A 20,239-nucleotide genomic window follows, 5' to 3' on the forward strand; every position below is an offset into this window, starting at 1 on the left:
ATTTTCTTTACGCTATATGCTTTGCCAAAGAATTATTGGTATATTTGATTAAATAGTGCTGTGCCAGGCACCACTGGGCTTTCCTGCATCATATAACATTTTTAAAGTTTACCAAAAAAATTGATTTTCAAAACCCATCCAGCCTGAGGGGATTTGGAGGAAAAAATGTGAAAACTAAGGATCATAATTGTGAAGGTTAGCTCAAAGTCACATAGAGGTTTGAACTGAGGTCTGTCATTCTCCAAGGATTAGACTTTCAGTCATTAAACAACATGCTGGAAATGTTATTATCTTTACAGCTGGCATCAGAATTTATTTTAGAGAAAGAATCGTGGCTGAATACATGGTTGCTGGGTCCAAGGAGGGCCCTGAGAAGGGCCTTTCTCCATGTCCAGCTTGGGCTCTGGGTTCAGGTTCTTCCCTTCCCTTGCTCGAAGAATCGAACAGAGAGCCTTAACCCCATGGTGAGTGTTACAGCTCTAAACAAGAGTTGGAAGACCAAGAGAGTGAGCAGCAATGCAGTTTATCGCACAAGCGAAAGTGAAGCTTTCACAGCATGGAAGGGCACCTGAGGGGGTTGCTGTTGTTGGCCATGGCTGCCAACAATTACATCTCCAAGTAATTTTGAGTTACTAAGTGTTTGTCCCCTAGTCCTGAGTGGGGAGAGGGCTTGTGACCATGAGTCATCTAATTTTCTCTTTCTGGTGGTTGTTTGTTTCCTAGTTTCTATTGAACTTGCAGGCAGTATCAGAATGTGGTTGAATAGTAACTTTCAGTTGCTAACTGAAACTTTGAACACAGCCTCCTGATATGGTTAAAGTACTCATGTTGACCTCTTCCCATGCCAGGGGTTTCAAAAAATTCCCCATTGGCCCAAAAGGTTTTATTCCCTCAGAATTGTCTTTTTTGGGAAAATATCCTGAAAAGAGCTTGTTGGATGTGGTATCTCCGGAGCCAAGATGTCATCTGGTTCTGTTCTAGACAAGGAAAGAAACTGCTTGTCTCATTCCTGGCTGGAGAGGGTAGAAAAGAGCATAAAGAAGGAGTAAGCAACGTTTGTAAGTTTGGATACTGCTTGGTGAGAAATGACCAAGAAATACTTACAGTTAAGAGTAATTATAAAGGCTGATTTTTTTTTTTTTAAATATTTTGTGGTCTAGTGTGTGATGCAATTACCTCCACCATTCCTTTGCAATCTTATTAAAGTATACTATGCCCACAAATGCTTAGAAGACATGGATTTCACCCATGTTGTCAGGTGCCACTGGCTCTAACAGTGTACTTGACTCTGGAGATAAAAGGCCATGACATTCAGGAGTTTAGTAAAGGAGACGAATAGAAAAAATGAAAAATTGGAATTTTCAGTTTAATGTGCTATAGCAGAGACACGCTTAAGTGCAGAGTTTACGTAGAGGAGGGGGCAACCCTTTCTGTGTGGCAGAGGATCACCATTCCCGCTTTGCACCCTTGGGAGCAGCCAAAGCAGGCAAAACCACATTCACATGATTCTGAAAAGTGCTTCTTCAGTAGCTGTGTTTGGAAATATGCTGCTAGAATTCCTGGTCCTGGGAGAAATTTTCCTTTTGAGTTCTACAGTTCCTTTTGATCTTTCTAAGCAGTACTTTGTTCAAAAATATGATGGTCTCAAGCTGTTTTCTTCCTTACTACCCCAATTGTAAATAGTTATCGCTTGCCTTTTATATGTTCCATACTAGAAGGCTCTATAAAGGGTTTATGGCATTATTTTCTTTCCACCTTAGTTACTGATTAAAGGAAGTAAGAGTTTTGAGCCTTTAAAAAAGATTGTTCATAATGGGCCAGACAGCTGTCTTCAAACATCCCCATTTCAAGTATGTGGTTTCCCACCTTAAAACCCTTTTTAATTCCATGTCCACTTTCAGCAACACCTCCCTTCCCCACTTCTGTTAAAGCAAAACTTATTGAAACAGAGGTTGTTTTCTTTGTTTCCATTTCCTTATTTTTTTTTTTTACTTTGTAATTTACTTTGAATGAAATTTACATATTTCTTCTACCAACACGCAACATATATTAAATCTAGATAAGCGTTTGTTGAATAAAAAATACATTAGTTATAAAATTGCCATGAGCAAAGGAAGTGGCAAGGTTGAGGCATTTCCCCATCTGGTTTACCCCAGAGAAACTGATGTGCTGAAACCTTTTGCCAGCAAAAGGACAGAACTGAAAGAAGAAACTTAGCAGCATCTCATTAGGAGAAAAAACAAAGATGTAGATAAAGCTCATGAGTTCATGTCACAAGGTAATTAAAAGTATAACTTAGAGTTGAAAGATAATGAACAAGATTTTAGACATCATTATTCAGGTCTTAGTGCTCACAGTGAGTTGGGGAGGAGGGTACTGAAGGCCACTATGCTGGACAAACTGTTCGGGAAGAACACTGTAGACTGTCCTCTTTAGAAAGCACAAAGACTCATGGAATCATTCTAAGGAAGAAAAACTTGGGACAGTATCAAATGATAAGTAATGATGGACTGGGTTATATCGCAAAAGCAGAATTTTTAGAGTGGACTATAGTAGTTATTAACAAATATTTGAAGAAGCAGCCTGTAGACAATAAAGCAGAATTGTTTTATAGTCAAAGATTAGGATAACTAGATGGAAATTCCAGAAGGACAGGCTTCAGCTCATGGTAAGGAACTGCCATTCCCCATCACCTGAGGATTTCAGCATTGGCTAGACACCCTCTAGTGAACAGACGGAATTCAAACATCGCAGGGAGAGTTGAAATGGATGATTCTTATCCTCCTCAATCCTAGGAGGAATATAGCTATTCTAGTGAATGATTTCAGACCCTGGAAAGGCATGTTGACACAGTCAGCTAACATTAACTTGGCCTTAAAACTGTGTTGTTGAAGCCCTTTATGCTAAAAACCCTCAATAAGCTAGGTATCGATGGAACGTATCTCAAAATAATAAAAGCTATTTATGACAAACCAACAGCCAATATCATACTGAATGGGCAAAAACTGGAAGCATTCCCCTTGAAATGTGGCACCAGACAAGGATGCCCGCTCTCACCACTGCTATTCAATATAGTATTAGAAGTTCTAGCCAGAGCAATCAGGCAAAAAAAAGAAATAAAGGGCATTCAAATAGGAAAGGAGGAAGTCAAATTGTCTCTATTTGCAGACGACATGATTGTATATCTAGAAGACCCCATCGTCTCAGCCCCAAACCTCCTGAAACTGATAAGCAAGTTCAGCAAAGTCTCAGGATACAAAATCAATGTGCAAAAATCACATGCATTCCTATACACCAATAACAGACTTAAAGAGAGCCAAATCAAGAACAAACTTCCATTCACAATTGCCACAAGGAGAATAAAATACCTAGGAATACAACTAACAAGGAATGTAAAGGACCTCTTCAAGGAGAACTACAAGCCACTGCTCAACGAAATAAGAGAGGACACAAACAGATGGAGAAACATTCCATGTTCATGGTTAGGAAGAATCAATATCGTGAAAATGGCCATACTGCCCAAAGTAATTTACAGATTCAACGCTATCCCCATCAAGCTACCAATGACCTTCTTTGCAGAACTGGAAAAAACCACCTTAAACTTCATATGGAACCAAAAGAGAGCCCGCATAGCCAAGTCAATTCTAAGCAAAAAGAACAAAGCGGGGGGCATCACACTACCAGACTTCAAACTATACTACAAGGCTACAGTAATCAAAACAACATGGTACTGGTACCAAAACAGAGATATAGACCAATGGAATAGAACAGAGGTCTCGGAGGCAACACAACATATCTACAACCATCTGATCTTTGACAAACCAGACAAAAACAAGCAATGGGGAAAGGATTCCCTGTTCAATAAATGGTGTTGGGAAAGCTGGCTAGCCATGTGCAGAAAGCAGAAACTGGACCCCTTCCTGACACCTTACACTAAAATTAACTCCAGATGGATTAAAGACTTAAACATAAGACCTAACACCATAAAAACCCTAGAAGAAAATCTAGGCAAAACCATTCAGGGCATAGGTGTAGGCAAGGACTTCATGACCAAAACACCAAAAGCATTGACAACAAAAGCCAAAATAGACAAATGGGACCTAATCAAACTCCACAGCTTCTGCACAGCAAAAGAAACAATCATTAGAGTGAATCGGCAACCAACAGATTGGGAAAAAATTTTTGCAGTTTACCCATCTGACAAAGGGCTGATATCCAAAATTTACAAAGAACTAAAGCAGATCTACAAGAAAAAAACTAACAAGCCCATTCAAAAGTGGGCAAAGGATATGAACAGACACTTTACAAAAGAAGACATACGTGAGGCCAACAAACATATGAAAAAATGCTCATCATCACTGGTCATAAGAGAAATGCAAATCAAAACTACATTGAGATACCATCTCACGCCAGTAAGAATGGCGAACATTAAAAAATCTGGAGACAACAGATGCTGGAGAGGATGTGGAGAAGTTGGAACACTTTTGCACTGTTGGTGGGAGTGTAAATTAGTTCAACCATTGTGGAAAACAGTGTGGCGATTCCTGAAGGACATAGAAATAGAAATTCCATTTGACCCAGCAATCCCATTACTGGGTATATATCCAAAGGATTGCAAATCGTTCTACTATAGGGACACGTGTACACGAATGTTCATTGCAGCACTGTTTACAATAGCAAGGACCTGGAACCAACCCAAATGCCCATCAACGATAGACTGGATAGGGAAAATGTGGCACATATACACCATGGAATATTATGCAGCCATCAAAAACGATGAGTTTGGGTCCTTTGTGGGGACATGGATGAACCTGGAAACCATCATTCTCAGCAAACTGACAGAGGAGCAGAAGATCAAACACCGCATGTTCTCACTCATAGGCGGGTGTTGAACGATGAGAGCACATGGACACAGGGAGGGGAGCACTACACACTGGGAATTTACAGCATAAGGAATCAATGAAGAAAATACTGCAAAGCCAGCCAGAGTCTACGGGACAGACTTGGCAGCTGGTGCTCTTACATGAGGAACGCTGCAACAGAATGCGATGGAACCCTTGAAAACGAAGGTGAAGAGCCTGCACAGTCACCCTGAAATTACCTGGTAAAAGTGCCACACAGGCAGGAGAGGCTTCCCCTGAGCTCCTCCCGCAATAAATTGGAAAATGGACAAGGGAGACACTATTGCAATGGGACCCTGTTTCACGCAAGCAGCATTAGAAGGGGAGCTCTTCGCCTGCGTGGTAATGCCAGATTCACAAGACAATCAGTTATGCTCCAGTCATTCTAAATTTAATATTTTGAACACTTTCCCTGATCTTTTCTACGACACCAACAGTTTTAAGATACTTCAATAAAATACTTGAGAATATGATATGGAGACAGAAGAATAGCAGAATCAGAAGCAAAGCTGAATAATGAATGGAAATAGAAGTGGATAGAAGTGGAGAAAGATGAGACAGATCTCTAGAGAAAAGAGTAGAGGATACAGACTTCTGAGGTATAACCAAGACAACCAGATCACATGAGCTTCTGCAGCTCACCACAACTGCTTTTGTTGTATCTTCTTATCCAATGATTCATCTATTGTTTCATTGCTTTATCTGAACTTTGTGTTTCCCCCAAATGGATGTGTATGCTTCCGCAAATCTAAGCATACCCCCTTAAAGCATCCCCCTTACCAGAGTATAAGATGTTACTAAGTTTTATATGAGCACAGACCAAGGCTGTATCTGTTTTATTCTGCACCATAATTCAGTTTGTGGCACAGAACCTGGCTCATAGTTGGTTGAAATGCATGACAATGAATAAATAAGTGAAATTAAAATGAAAAAAAAAAAAACTGTGTTGTTGAAAAAAAAATGCATTCACATTCCCTAAGTGTAACTATGGGACTGATGATGATGATGACGATATGATGCTAAAACAGCCAGTTGATTGGACTCATGAGGAGTATCCAAGCTCAGTCCGTCACTGACACAGTGATTTGTTAATCTCCACTATCTTCAACACTCTTTGACTATCAAAAAGCAAGCCCAAGAAAGAGAAGACCATTTCAACTCCAGTTAAATTCTTAGTGGTATCAGATAAAGACCCTGTTTCAATTAAACCAAAATGATCTGATAGATAGGTCAAGGTAGATTTCCCACATTCTCTGTGGGCCTCCTCAGAGTCAAGAGACATTCACCAATAGCAAAGAAAACGCATCATGAGAGAGAAGGCTGCTATCTAGCGTGCATAACAGTAAAAAGGGCGGTGCATTCTGGTGGGGAAAGTGAGTGACAGGAGGGACAAGCAGGTGTTATACAGAAAGCAAAGTATATTGGGTGAAAAGTCAAATATGGTATCTGAGCAAGGATAGACGAAAGAGAATAGGCTCTAGAAACATAACCACCATTATGTGGCCACTTGGTTTCTGACAAGAGTGACACTGAATTACAGTGATATTTTCAATTATTGAACATGGCTTGACTGTCCACAAATCTATGTGGGAAAAATGGAATATGGACACTCACCCATGCCATTCACAAAAACTAGTTACAGTGGATTATAGATTTTCTAGAATTATATAGAATATCTTCATGATTTTGAGTCAGGAAAATTTTTCTTTAACAGGGTACATAAAAACACATATGAGAAAGGAAGAGATTGCTGAATTGAACTCATTTAAAATTCAGAGCTTTTGTTCTTCAAAAGATATTAAGAGGGTGAAATTTTAAGCTACTCAGTAGAAGGTGCTTGTAATACATATACCTAACTAAGGAAGTTGAAGGCAGCAAAGGGACCTTGCAAAACATCAGTTTGTCAATGACAATATTAAATTAAGAATCCTGGCCGGCTCGGTGGCTCACGCCTATAATCCCAGCACTTTGGGAGGCCGAGGCGGGTGGATCACGAGGTCAAGAGATCGAGGCCATCCTGGTCAGTGAGGTGAAACCCTGTCTCTACTAAAAATACAAAAATTAGCTGGGCATGGTGGTGCATGCCTGTAGTCCCAGCTACTCGGGAGGCTGAGGAAGGAGAATCGCTTGAACCCAGAAGGCGGAGGTTGCAGTGAGCCGAGATCATGCCATTGCATGCCAGTCTGGGTAACAACAGTGAAATTCTGTCTCAAAAAAAAAAATTAAGAATCCTGGCTTCTTGGAGTTTAATCCAATGTTCTAACCATGACATTAAGTTTACACACACACACACACACACACACACACACACACACACACACACGATCAGTAAATATGGTCTCTGTGACCAGGAACAAGAAAACTGAAATCTCTGTGCTTTATTTTCCTTTCATATAAAAGAGAAATAACAATGTTTTTGGGATTAAAAATGATGAAAGTAAAATACTGCAGCGATTGATGAATAGCAAGTTTTGAAAAATATTCATAGTGGTTATAGTGATAATGATGAGGCGGATGTAATCCATGTGATTATTAAGTGATAGCTTTACAAACTGCTATGAGTGGCAAAGGAAAGTGAGAAAATCATTCCTAATTGCATCAAGCACCACAGACATTTGAGCCAAGCTGTAGAGGATGGATACATTCAAAACCATGGAAGCTATTTGGAGAACAAGCAGTGGAATAAAAAGAAGAGGTCATTTATGAAAAGTCACGAAATTCCTTAAGTAATGAAAAATACAAGCTGAAGAATTAAGATGCAGCTATGTCAAGGAGGTCTCCAAATGCCAGGCTAAATATAATAAGCTGTATAGCTCTAGTTTCTGTCATTTTTCTTACTAGTTAAACTTTGGGCACAGAATGTGAAAATCAGCAGGTGCCAGGCCAACATTCCCATTCTAGCACGTATCAACAACATTCATTAGAGCAATTGTCTTGAGTTTTGTCATCTTTCTTTACTCGGGTAAATAATTAGCCCTTGAATCAGAGGGGAGTACGTCATAATATGTTTGCTTGAGTTCTCAAAGATAGACATGCATAAATATGTACTCAGAGAGGTAAAGAAGGAAAAAATTTACACAAGGTTGAGCAATGTGAACACATTCAATATGACTGATCGTCTAGCACGGTAGCAGGATTTCTGTGGTCAGTGCACTCCTTATCTCCCAGGGCAAACAATATTTATTCTGCCAAGAATTGATCATATGAGGCCTCAATATATTTTCTATTAATCTAATTCATGCAAGGAGGGTGATATTATTACTAGACAGCAATCACAATTTCTGGAGATGTGAAGAATAATATTTTTGCACAATATTTACTTACAGTTTCTAGGTTTATTCTCACACCAAAGAATACTGTATGTGTATTTTTGTAATTGAGAACACTGTTTTACCCAGTCACGTCACAGCTGAAATGGCAGATTCATAATTGGAGACAGGCCCCTGTCTCCATGGGCTTTGTTTATCCTCTTTAACTTGCTGTCTACACAAGCCCATTTCCTATTACAAACTTAGGGCCAGTTTCTAACTAGAATTGTTTCTTAGTATTGTAGTGATTTAAAAAACAAGATTGTTTGGGGTCCACAGAATACCTTTCTTTAGTGACATGTTTTTCTCATTGCAGATTAGGCTTGGTGAACCGAGATGGAATAGGATAAAAAAGTATCAAGAGTCCTCATATATAATAAGACTTTTTTTCTTAACAACTGTGTTTGTCTGTTCATGGGTCTACATATACTAGGCCATAATCCAAAATTTTTACTTTACGTTCACAGTCAAAATGTTTAAAAAGCGCTGTTTGGTGAAAGGAACCCAGGCTTTGGCATCAGGCAGGCCTAAATCTAAAGTTATTACTGATGTTACTATTATCTAAAGAGTTTCTGTTACCAAATCCCAGCCAGTTCCCTTCTCCCCACACTGCTTGTGAGACACAAGAAAAAAATCAGTTTTTCACATATTAACACTCCTTTTCAGTGGTTATTGGAAGTTTCTTACTAGCAACAAAACTACCATTTAAATAATGATTTGAGACAAAAAGAACCAATATGTTTTCATTTCAAATCAAATCAAATCAGATTCAACCAAGAGCTATCAATGCTAAGACTAAACTCCGTGAGGGCAGACATCATATTCATTTCCCTAGCACTCTGCCAAAAATTTTTATATAGCAGGGACTTGATGAATATTTGAATATACTAATAGTTGAACGAATAAAAGGCCAAATGATGAACCAATGAATAATTACTCAACTGGAGGCACTGGAGACACAGGAATGAACAAGGCATAAATCTTGATCTTCAGAAATATATGCATTTTTCACTTAATTTATGTTTTCAGAAAGTATTTATTTAGTATCTACTATTTCCCAGACACTTTGTTAGGTGCTACAATAAATAAAGCAACTGTATTTACTCCCTTAAAGTAAAAAGATGTGTGATAATTATACAAAGAGCTATAGAGTTAGAATTATTTTAAAAGCAATGAAGGCTTTTATGAAATCATACAATAGGATGGATTTATCTAGATGCAGAAAGGAGCAAAGAAAGAATGGCTTCATGAGAAAATACCATTTAACCTTTTAACCTTAGAAGATGAAAAGCTTTTTTGTTTTGTTTTGTTTTGTTTTTGGTCCTAGTAAAGGGTAACAGAGAAATGACCAATGTAGCAAGGAAAGGATGAGATTGAGCAGTAAGGAGAATAAACACAGTAAGGAGCCAAGTCATGTAGAACCTAAATTCTTTCTGAGTATTTTGAACAATGAGAAACTGGACAGAGACATTATCAAATTTGCAGCCATAAAGATCCCTTCACCATTCTAAGAGCAGCAGCTTTAAGGAAGAAATAACAATAAATATCGAGAAACTCTTTGAAGGAGATGCAGAAACCCAGGGGGGACATGGTGGCATCATCTTAGATAGGACAGTGGAAGCTGATGAGAAGTGTCCGGGATTGAGGTTATTTTGTACATGGATCCCAGAAGACAACTTAGTAGCAAAGTGTGGAAGATGATGCACAGAAAGGGGAAAGGGAAGTAGCAGGGAGAACAATGAGGTTTGGGCTTGAGTGATTTACTGGAAAGAAAAAAAGCTGTAGGGAGAATAAAGACAAAAATATCGTGGTGAAAGATTACAACAGTAGTACAGGACATATGAGAGTTGAGGTATCTGTAAGATATCCAAGTCACGGTGTCAAGAACTAAACACTTCCAAAGCTTCCCTGTGATAAAAACCAGAGTCCTGACTCTAGCCTGCACTAGATACAGGCCCTCACTGCTTCCTTTATTTCATCTCCCATTTTGCCCTCGATCACTTTGCTCAAGCCAGACTGTCCTCCTGGATATTTCTCAAACGTGCCAAGCCAGCGTCAGCCTCAGAGCCTTTGCATTTACCATTCTTTCTGTCTGAAATGCACATCCTTGGAATAATTGCACAGTTCGAACCCTCATTTCCTTCATGTTTCTGTTTGATGTCACCTGAAAAGCAAGACCTTCTCTGATGACACTGAGACATTGCTCCCAAACCCTCCAGCACCCTTATCCTTCCTATCATTTTATCCATAATATTTATCTGATACATTTTATAATCATTTATTATTTTTTGTCACCTGTCTCCCACAACAAAAATGCAATGGAAACTCCATGAAGACAGAGATTATTATTTTTATTTACTGATTTGTCCCAAGAGATAACTATAGTTCTTGTCATGACTTGGGAAGGATTTCAGATTTCATCCTGCTTGGAGGGTAAGAAGTTAGCCTGCCACATTACAATGGCTTCTGGCAGAAGGCACAGACTCCTGGCTCAGAGATAAGGGACTTAATTATTCCATAGCAACAGCCAGAGTGTTGGAATTTGTTCTGGTTTCCCAAGCCCCGATTTCCACAGGGCACTATGAAGAGCATCAAGTGATACTCAGAGAAAGCACAGTGTGTTAAAGGAAAGCAAAGCCAAGCTCTTAAAAACCTGAAGTCTTTTAAAAAGGGCAATTAACATGAGCTTTGCCCTAGCAGGAGATATTAACTTTATTACGCTAAACAGTAAACCAACCTGCCTTTTGATGCAGATGGAGAAATTACGTATTTTCTAAGGTTATTTTAAGGGTGCACAAATACCCCTTAAAAAGATAGTCTGAAACAAAGGTAGTCAGTACCTCTACTCAGAAGACACACAAACATGAGAGAGAATGGAGAACTGTCCTCTAAGAACGCATGGTAGACACCCAGCACACAGTCTCCAATGAAAGAGTAACCCTTTGAGTTAGATATTATTATTTCAGTTTCCAGAGTCATACACAGAAGCACAGCAAAAGTGGCCCCAACAAGCAACCTCTAGCTCCAGAATACACTCTTCAGGGAACTGAGTCCTCTCTCTCTCTCTTGCTCTCTCTCTCATCTGCCACTCCATCAGCTACTTTAGACTTTGTGAATGGGTGATGGAAAAATAGAGAAAAGAGAAAAAAGAATAAGAAAGGAAGAGTGGAGGAAAGGAAGAAAGAATGGAGAGGGCCTTTTAGTTATCCATACCTGCTCATCTATCCAGAACTACAGAGTGGAAGGGATCTTTGAGATCACCTTAAAGGTGCGAAAACGAGCTTGGGAACGGAATGGCATTCCCACAAACATAGAGGGAGTTAGGGATTAAACTAACTAACCACCAGAACCATTTTTCTGACAAAATATTTGTCTTGCATGTTTCAGGCCCCCCTGGGTCCTTTGACCTTTCTTACACAGGTGACATTCCCAGAACCTGGAGGCCAGGCTACGACACAAAGTCAATCAATAACCAGGGAGATCTGTGATATAGTCTGGCAGGTGGGGCCTTGCTGCCATCTGCCATACGACCCTTCCAGTCCCAGGCTTCTGAGGAGACGTGGCAAGTGCAGTGCAGCTTTCAAGTGACCTCTGGACGCAGAATTTCAGCCATGAGGGTAACAGTTATCTGTCTTCTCAGTGCTTTGGTCCTGTTGAGTCTATCTGGTAAGTGTTTTTGCAGATTTTTCAAATTTGAATAAAACCTTTCTGAGCTGTTGCTTTGTGGAGCACTTTATCTTCTGGATTTTTGATGTAGTCTGGTCTTCGAGACATCTTTTGGACCAGATAAGATGAAATAAGATCAACAGATAAGAATTATTTTTTAGAAGGAATTTTTTAACCTACTGTAAGGAAAGCAAGTCTCCTAGTAAGAATTGCCCAGAGATAAAGTGATTTTTCTCTAGTGATGTGGCTGGCCCTTTGGAGGAATGTGGTAGAGAAAAAAGGGTAAAAATATTTTAAGTATACTTCTAATTCTTTAATGTGTAAGGCCAAATTATAAATTTTAAATTCTCATGGAATTGCATAAAACAGATAAAATGGCTTCCAGTTCTTCGGTATAAAAGGCATGATTTGGCTGATTTAAAATTTTTTTTGTGTTGCATAGGTTTCAGTGTACTGGAATCATGTACAGTTTGTCAGCTTTATCCCTGAATAGCTAATATATGTGATATAAAGGGGATTTTTTTATTTTCAATTTCCAGTATTCTTTATCAGTATCTGGAAATACAACTGTGTTTTGTGTGTTTACATTATATACTATAGTGTAACTAAATTCACTAATTCTAAAATTTTGGTTTTTTTTTTTATAGATTCCTTAGGATTTTCTTGCAATGTAAATTATGTCGACAACAAATAAAGTTACATGTTTTACTTTGAAAAATTATTTTTGACCAGCAGAGTGTTTTGAAAGGAAACATTCTGCTTGAATACGTGGTGCACATATACCCCCAACTGCAACTTGACAATGTTGACAGGCAACTCTGAACCCGCAGAGTCAAGATCAGTTTCCTTTTTATCACTGGAATTTATTAACATTTTCAACTTCACTTCTGATGTAGTGAAGGATCCTACAGAGAGCCAAATCAGCACTTTGCTAAGAAAAGGAAGAATGTTGTTTGTTGTATTAGCTGAATATTTATGGTAGCAGTTAGTGTTCCCTTTTCCTCTGCTCATGCATGTTAATTAATACAAACACATGCCTGTGATGAGCACTTGCTCATCAGTTTTTAGACTCAACTAGATTCTAAAAGCCAGTGGGCCCCCAACAACAAGTTCTGACTATCCCAGGGGAACTTCACCAAGATCATAGATGCCTCACTAATTTTCATTACATTTAGATATAAAGAGCTACTTCCTTACCCAGATCACCTTAAAGATTGTCAATATTAAAATTAAATTTTACCAATATTTCCTCATTTGGATGCTATCAGATTAGTTCCCTTTCCCTTCCATGAACTCATCCATAGTCATCATTCCCTACATGTTGTCAGCAAAACTTCTGTTATTTTCTGGGGAATGCAGATGAGGTATTTTGACTACCTGTAAACTCTACAAATGTGAGTTGACCCATAGTCCATATGATACAACTGTTGGAAATAGCTCTTTGGGAATTTGTGGTGAGTTGGCAAAAGAATTCTATTTTTTAACATTACTTATGAAAGGGGATTTAAATGTAATTGAAAAAGCTAATTTTGCATCAGAAGACCTGGTTACTGCTTGTGATAACTGTGTCACAGCTAATTATAAAAACTCTCCATACTTAACAGCTGTAAACTGAGATAAAAATTATACTTCACTAGTTGCAAGATTAAAGATCTAGTAACTGGTTTTGTGAATGTTAGTGAGTGTTCAAAAGTTAATTTGCTCAATGCCTGATACATTTCCAGCAGTAAGTACATAATTTCTATTTTCAAGGAAATTGATCAACTTTCTAAAACATTAAATCGAGATACTTTGGTCATAATCAAAGTTTTACTTAATTATTTTAAGGTTTTGTCAGGCGAGGGGTTCAGGATACTTTTGGAAGATTACAGAATATGGAAAGGGTAAAGAGCCCAGTAAAGAAGCCACAGTCTACAATGAAAGCAGAGAATTCTGACAAAGAATAGCTCTGACTTCTCTCATTTAGGAGCCAACTTAACAGGTCTGGTTTATTTCTAGGTAACACTGGAGCTGAACCCGAGGGAAGAAAGGTAAAGAGAAATTTGTAATTTCTTATTTCTCAGGCTGAAACAGTTTGATCCAATAAAAATGCAGCCTAACTGTCACCTTTCAGTTTAGCTTGAAGTTAACAGTAGTATGAATGCCAGGGAGGGTTAACCAGTGAAATGCAAACGGTAATAGTCGTTCCACCCCACAGGCTTATCTTGAAGGACAATTTCACTGACGCATAAGCAAGTGCTATACAGTGCTATAGTGCTTACTGTGACAGGGTTTTTTATATACACTAGTGATAGCTGTAGGTAAGTATTTGGAGTGGAAGCCTTCTCAAGCTCACTCCAAGTAGCTCTTCTTCCTTACAGCCAGTTTGACCATGTTGACATACAGCTCTCCCAGTCACCGAGGTGTAGCTCTAATTTATAATGAACAACAGAAAATAATAAACTAGGTTCTCCTTCTAGAAAAATATAGTGTTTTTTGTTTAAAAGGTAATTTCGGTAAATTTGGAAACCAGAGGAAAAAGTGTGCCTCTTCTCAGTACATTTCCATCTAGTGGGAGACAGCTGATAGACCAAACGTTCATGAATGAATACATTATTACATTTGTGATAAGTGCTATGAAAAAGTTCTGCTGCCATTACGAACTTAGCCTAGTTAGAGAGATCAGGGAGTAAGATCAGATCACTTACTCCTAAGTAAGTGAAGGGTCATTTTGAGCCAAAAAAAAATAAATAAAATGAGTGTTAGCAAAACGTAAGTGGTGGGGAGATGTAGTAGAATGAAGTAGTTAAGAGCTAAAGGTCGGAAATTCTAATGTCTAGGTTTGAATTCTGAACCTAGGAATTCCTTAGCTGCATGGCCTTGGCTGATTTTACTGCTTTGTGCCTCATTATCCTCACCTGAAGAAGAATATAATACTTAATTCATAGGATAGTTAGGAGGTTTAAACAGAATAATACACAAAGGCACTAGGACAGCATTTAGGACAATGACAAACAGTCCTGTTTGATGATCATAACTCTTACTAGAGTAGAATGCAAAGCCTTCCAACACTGGAAGATGCCCAGTGCCTTTAAGTGCCTAAGAGAAGACCAGTGTGTGTGGACTACAGTGTTCAAGGAAGAACATGCCCCAAGGTGCGGCCAACCTGAGAGATGCCGGCACCCGCAGTAATTGTAAAACTTGAACATTTCTCACCTATCTTGCGTAAACCTCACAAGCACTATGAGATAGTGATTTTGCAGAAGAACTGACTGAGCTTCAGAAGGGCCAAAGGACTTTGTAATGTCATACATCTTAGAAACAGCAGAGGCATGACTTCAAACAAGGTTTTCTGTCTCCAGATCTCAGGTTATTTCTCTTCCCACACACATTATCATTCTTTCAATCACAGTCATGCCCCAGAGAAATTAAAACCATTTCAGAGATTCTGCTATAAACTCAAGAATGGAGAATGATGGGAAATGATTCTGTTTAATTCAATTTTTAGCCCAACTGTTACAATACAGTTAATGGATGCACCAAGATATTCAACCCTGTCTGCGGGACTAATGGAGTTACTTATGGCAATGAATGCATGTTATGTCTTGAAAATCAGTGAGTACAAACTTGAGTTTCTTTTAAACTATATATTTTAAGTTAGTTATCTTCAAATATACTGACAATTTGAATCCCACCCTGAGAGAAGCAAAATATTTACTTTTTTCAAAAACAATTATCGCTTTTTCTCCTTTTTATATTTTTAGCATTATAATGTTATTTTTAAAAAGTCACTTGTATGACAAAAGCCTACTTTTTTATTACAGCAAAATAGTCAATAGCTTGGATTTTTAGAAATCTCATATACATAAAATACCTTTAATTAATTAAAAAATTAACGGTTGCAGTGATTGTGTTTTTTAAAGCACTCAGTTATGTAAATATAAATTCTATCGATTAGACAATTAAAAATGTATTTTTACTTATGGATATGAAAGACAGCTTCAATAAAGCTTTATTTTCTCAGTGTCCATATGTAGGCAATGGGATAGAGAGAAATAGATTTGACACAGATTTCCTATTTCACTCAGCAACTGGACCCTTAGCATGTGTCAAGCATTATGCTAATATTCCCTGTCTTACTTGTGCTTATGACTAAGAAAACGTCATAAGTACATACAGGATGGCTTCTTATAACTTGGGGCGAATGCCAGAAGATTTGGTGTAAATAAAGTGCAACAGGAGTGAAGCAGAAATGTATAGTTTTTGTTATTGAAAGGGGTCAGGAAAGGATCCAGGAAAATAATAAATGCCTGCTGGGTGTGGTGGTTCACATCTGTAATCCCAGCATTTTGGGAGGCTGAGAAGAGAGGATTACCTGAGGTCAGAAGTTCGAGACCAGCCTGGCCAACATGGAGAAACCCTATCTCTACTGAAAGTCCAAAATTAGCCAGGTATGGTGGTGGGCATCTGTAATCCCAGCTACTCAGGAGGCTGAGGCAGAGAATCACTTGAACCCGGGAGGCGGAGGTTGCAGTGAGCCAAGATCGCACCACTGCTCTACAGCTTGGGTGACAAGAGAGAGACTCCATTTCAAAAAAAAACAGAAAGCTATTTAAATAGAGCTCTGAATTTTGGCAGTATCAAAAAAGCATGCTGGGTTAAATAAAGGTGTGGATTGAGCAAAACAAATATAAGGGATTCCACGAGTGACTAGTTTTTCTGGGATTGACTTGATGTTAAAGACTTTGACTCAGGCTCAAATGACTGTGTAAATTTCCATTATATTCCACAGCATAAATTTCCTTTCCTATAATGCAAACCTTCTTCTTGGGCTGTTTTAAACCATTTCAGAAAATTCTCAGAGTTTAGCAAGTATTGTGGAAATAGGTCTCCAGCATGAGAGGGCTAATATTCTGAAGTTTTAGACCAAAAACATTTGGTATTCTACTTTGTAACGAATGTGTTTCCATAATCAAGACTTGTAAAAGGAATTTGAAGCCACTTGTTAGTTTTCTCATGTCCCATGTTCTTGACATTAAGCTCAAACATCATATTTCCATCCAATGGGAGGAGAAGGCAAGAGAACAATAGTTTTGAGACTTGGAAAATTTCCAAGTGCCACTTAACATTTAGAGTGAAGCATTACTAAACTATGAGCAGAGGGCTGGGACGCCCTATCCTCTTAGTCTCTGAAACCTACGAGCTTCTGCTTACACTTTGTTTGTTCAAAAATACGTAAATATGGGAGGAACATTTGTACACTAGAAAACATCACCTCTCTTCCTATATTTTCAGATAAGAAAATGTAGGTATAGAGACAAAAAGTTGCTTTCTCAAAAACAACATATTTCCTCATGTATGACATTGCCTTTTATTTCTGTTGATTAAAAGTCCCAAACTTACTACATAGTAAATAAAGCCAGACGCTGACCCTAGTTTGAGACAAGGAGACAATACCAAACAAGGGCTTGCAAGTCAGTCTTCTTGGTCATTATGTGCTTGGCAAATACATTCAATAAAGACTTCTGCTCATCCTTCTATATCTTTGTAGGGAATCTGTACTGGCGAATTCTTTTCCATAAACCAGCATTTCTCATAGAACATTCGTTCTATAATGATGGAAATGTTCTATGTTTATGCTGTCTAATACGTATCCACTAGCCACAGAACAGTGGCCTTAAGGTGATTAACACTAACGTAAATGTGGCTAGTACAACTGCTAAACTGAATATTTAATATTACCTAAACTAATTTAAATTTAAATAGCTATATGTCGATAGTGAATCTATGGAATCAGAGTTAAAAGCATAGCACTTTTTTTTTGTTTACTCTGTTTGGGTGTGTGTGCTTATGTATGCTAACTGATTTGGAAATCAGTATTATGAGCGGTTAATGATTGTGGGACAAGAAAGTGTTAAAAACTTAAAATAAGTTCAGCTGGCCATGGTGGTTCATGCTTGTAATCTCAGCACTTTGGAAGGCCCAGGCTGGCAAATCACTTGAGGTCAGGAGTTTGAGACTAGCCTGGCCAACATGGTAAAACCTGATCTCTACTGAAAATACAAAAATTAGCCGGGTGTGGTGGCGCACATACGTAATCCCAGCTACTTGGAAGGCTAAGGCAGGAGAATCACTTGAATTAGGGAGGCGGAGGCTTCAGTAAGCCAAGATCGCACACTGTACCCTAGCCTGGGGAACAGAGCAAGATTTTGTCAAAAAAAAAAAAAAAGGGAGTTAACAAGGTCCAGATAAATGCCTGTATAAAAGTATATGGAAGTCAGATGTCCTCCAGTAACAGAGAAGTAAAATTTTTGTAAGCCACTATAGTCAAAGAAAAAGTGGTTAGAAAAATTAAAGACCTGGAAATACTCTTCTAAGGAACAATTATAAAATTTAGAGATATTTAGCTTAGAGAAGAGAAAACTGGTTTGGAATGGTAGTATGGGGCAGAGAGGTTTTATCTGGAGGGGAGGATGTTTAGATCTGGCAAGAATGATGTGGAATAAAGACATGATTTACTTTTGCAAGACCTCACAGATATGAATCCCCAGAGCTCTAAGATGAAACATCAATCAATTAAGAGGTTCAACAACAGCCCAGGCATCAGCCTGGATAGAAACCTGGTGGTGAAGGCAGAGGCATCGGAGCAAAAAATGCAACAATTGATTTGAGGTTAATTTCACTGTAACACGCCACTAGATACGTAAAAACTGTAAGGACAGATATTTTTCCTTTCTGTTGTATCCTTAGTGTATATAATAGTAATCAATAAATATTTGATGAATTAATGAGTAAGTGAATGGATAAATGAATGAAAGATAGATAAAAGATTATAAATCTCAAACCTCTCTACTTTATATGAAGCTTTTTTTCCCCACTGTTTTTCTTTTTTGTCAGTAAAGCTTAAGCTGATTATTTTTTTTTAAATCTCTACTGCAGGAGGCGCCAGGTTCCTGTCTACATTAAAAAATCTGGAGTTTGCTGAGAACAAAGCTTTTGAAATCTCATCAGGTCACTGCAAGGCCTGGCTGGCCTGATTGTTAAATAAATGCATCTAAATAACCCCTGCTGTTTCCGTTTACTTTTTCTTCAAAGGTATGTTTGATTATACCAGGGTCGGGGGTGTGGGCAAGACTCAGAATAGACCAAGTTTTAAAAATGCCAGCAATCCTGTCATTTCAGACAGGTTTCCCCTCACAATTCCTTTTCCTTCCTCATCTTTCTCACAGCCTAAAGTCACTGTCTCAGAAAATGTGATTGCAGATATTAAATGGTAGAGCACAGATGATCAGGAACACAAGTAATTCTGCAGAGGACTGGGCTACCATTTTAAAGAACAGTTGGAAAATACTCCATCCAGAAACATATTACCCATCACAGTTTCCTGATTGAAATAACTCCTTAAGGTTTCCTTGGGATTTGATTGAGCATCTATTATGCCTGGCCCATGTCTATGTGCATGGGCACTGAGCTGCCTGTTTGGTGAAATAGAGTTTGGCCTTTGAGATTTTTCCACTTACCTTAAAATGTAGATTTTGAGTCAGACATAATTGTCTCAAAAAGATTTGAATCATTGAGGAAACAACAACAAAAAAACTACATTTTGTTAACAAGGCTATGGAACAGCTTCTGGACTTAGCCTTAGTCCGTCTTCAGCGGGGACAGTTCCCCATTAGTTACCAATGTGAATAGTGTAAAGTAGAGCCTGCGGTTGTCCCTGGTAACCTGAGGCTTGAATGGAAGACTTTATCTTATGCTTTCCTGGGAGATCTGCTTCATAGGGCCTGATGGGTTTGTGCTGTGCCAACCTGACGCGGGTAGGTGGGGAGGCCTGATTCGGATTAACTTTGGGCATGGTCTCTTCTACTATCAAACCATTCCCAAAAGATAATCTGACAAGGAAAAAAGTGACTATAGATCAGATGAACTGATCGTTGAGACCTTTGTGCAGTGCACTTTGGTTTATCTGTGAGCCACAACAACCCTGTAAGATTATCCTTCTCTTATGAGTAAACTTAGAACTAAGTGAAATCACCTGCTTAATATTGCCAGCAAACAAAGCAGAAGACTCAGGCTTTTATTATAACACAGGACTGACTTCAAGTCCAATGCTGCTTCTGTTAAGCTACAGTCACCTCACATGAGTTACGCATTGCCTGTTTCTTCTATAGGAACGTTCGATAACATCTTCCTATTAAAAAGGAATATGTGTTTATATTCAGGGACAGCAAATAAGATAAAACTAAAGAATTGCCCCAAAAGAAAAAAAAAAGTATCTAGAGCTACTAAAAAAGAACAAGGAGGAAGAGGAGGAAAGAAGAAGGAGGAGGAGAAGGAAGAAGAAAAAACAGCTTGAATTCCCAAACTCATGAAGAACTAGCCTAG

General features: G+C 38.5%; 1 protein-coding gene across 1 annotated transcript; it reads left to right on the forward strand.

The window, feature by feature from the left end:
* Nucleotides 1-11,152: 11,152 nt before the first annotated feature.
* SPINK1 (serine peptidase inhibitor Kazal type 1) lies at nt 11,153-18,918 on the forward strand. The gene is made up of 5 exons (XM_032250303.1): nt 11,153-11,477; nt 11,597-11,875; nt 13,874-13,905; nt 15,363-15,469; nt 18,794-18,918. Exons 2-5 carry the CDS (start codon nt 11,821-11,823, stop codon nt 18,837-18,839), a joined length of 240 nt encoding a protein of 79 aa, XP_032106194.1. The 5' UTR covers nt 11,153-11,477; nt 11,597-11,820; the 3' UTR covers nt 18,840-18,918.
* Nucleotides 18,919-20,239: the final 1,321 nt, after the last annotated feature.

The sequence above is a fragment of the Sapajus apella genome, unplaced genomic scaffold (assembly GCF_009761245.1).
Source record: "Sapajus apella isolate SASKATOON/1434 unplaced genomic scaffold, GSC_monkey_1.0 scaffold71, whole genome shotgun sequence".
NCBI classification, from domain to species: domain Eukaryota; kingdom Metazoa; phylum Chordata; class Mammalia; order Primates; family Cebidae; genus Sapajus; species Sapajus apella.

Coding starts and splice junctions, on each gene's coding strand:
- SPINK1 (XM_032250303.1), top strand. CDS start 11,821: ATGAGGGTAACAGTTATCTGTCTTCTCAGTGCTTTGGTCCTGTTGAGT. Junction 11,876..13,873: donor GGTCCTGTTGAGTCTATCTG/GTAAGTGTTTTT, acceptor GTTTATTTCTAG/GTAACACTGGAGCTGAACCC. Junction 13,906..15,362: donor CTGAACCCGAGGGAAGAAAG/GTAAAGAGAAAT, acceptor TTCAATTTTTAG/CCCAACTGTTACAATACAGT.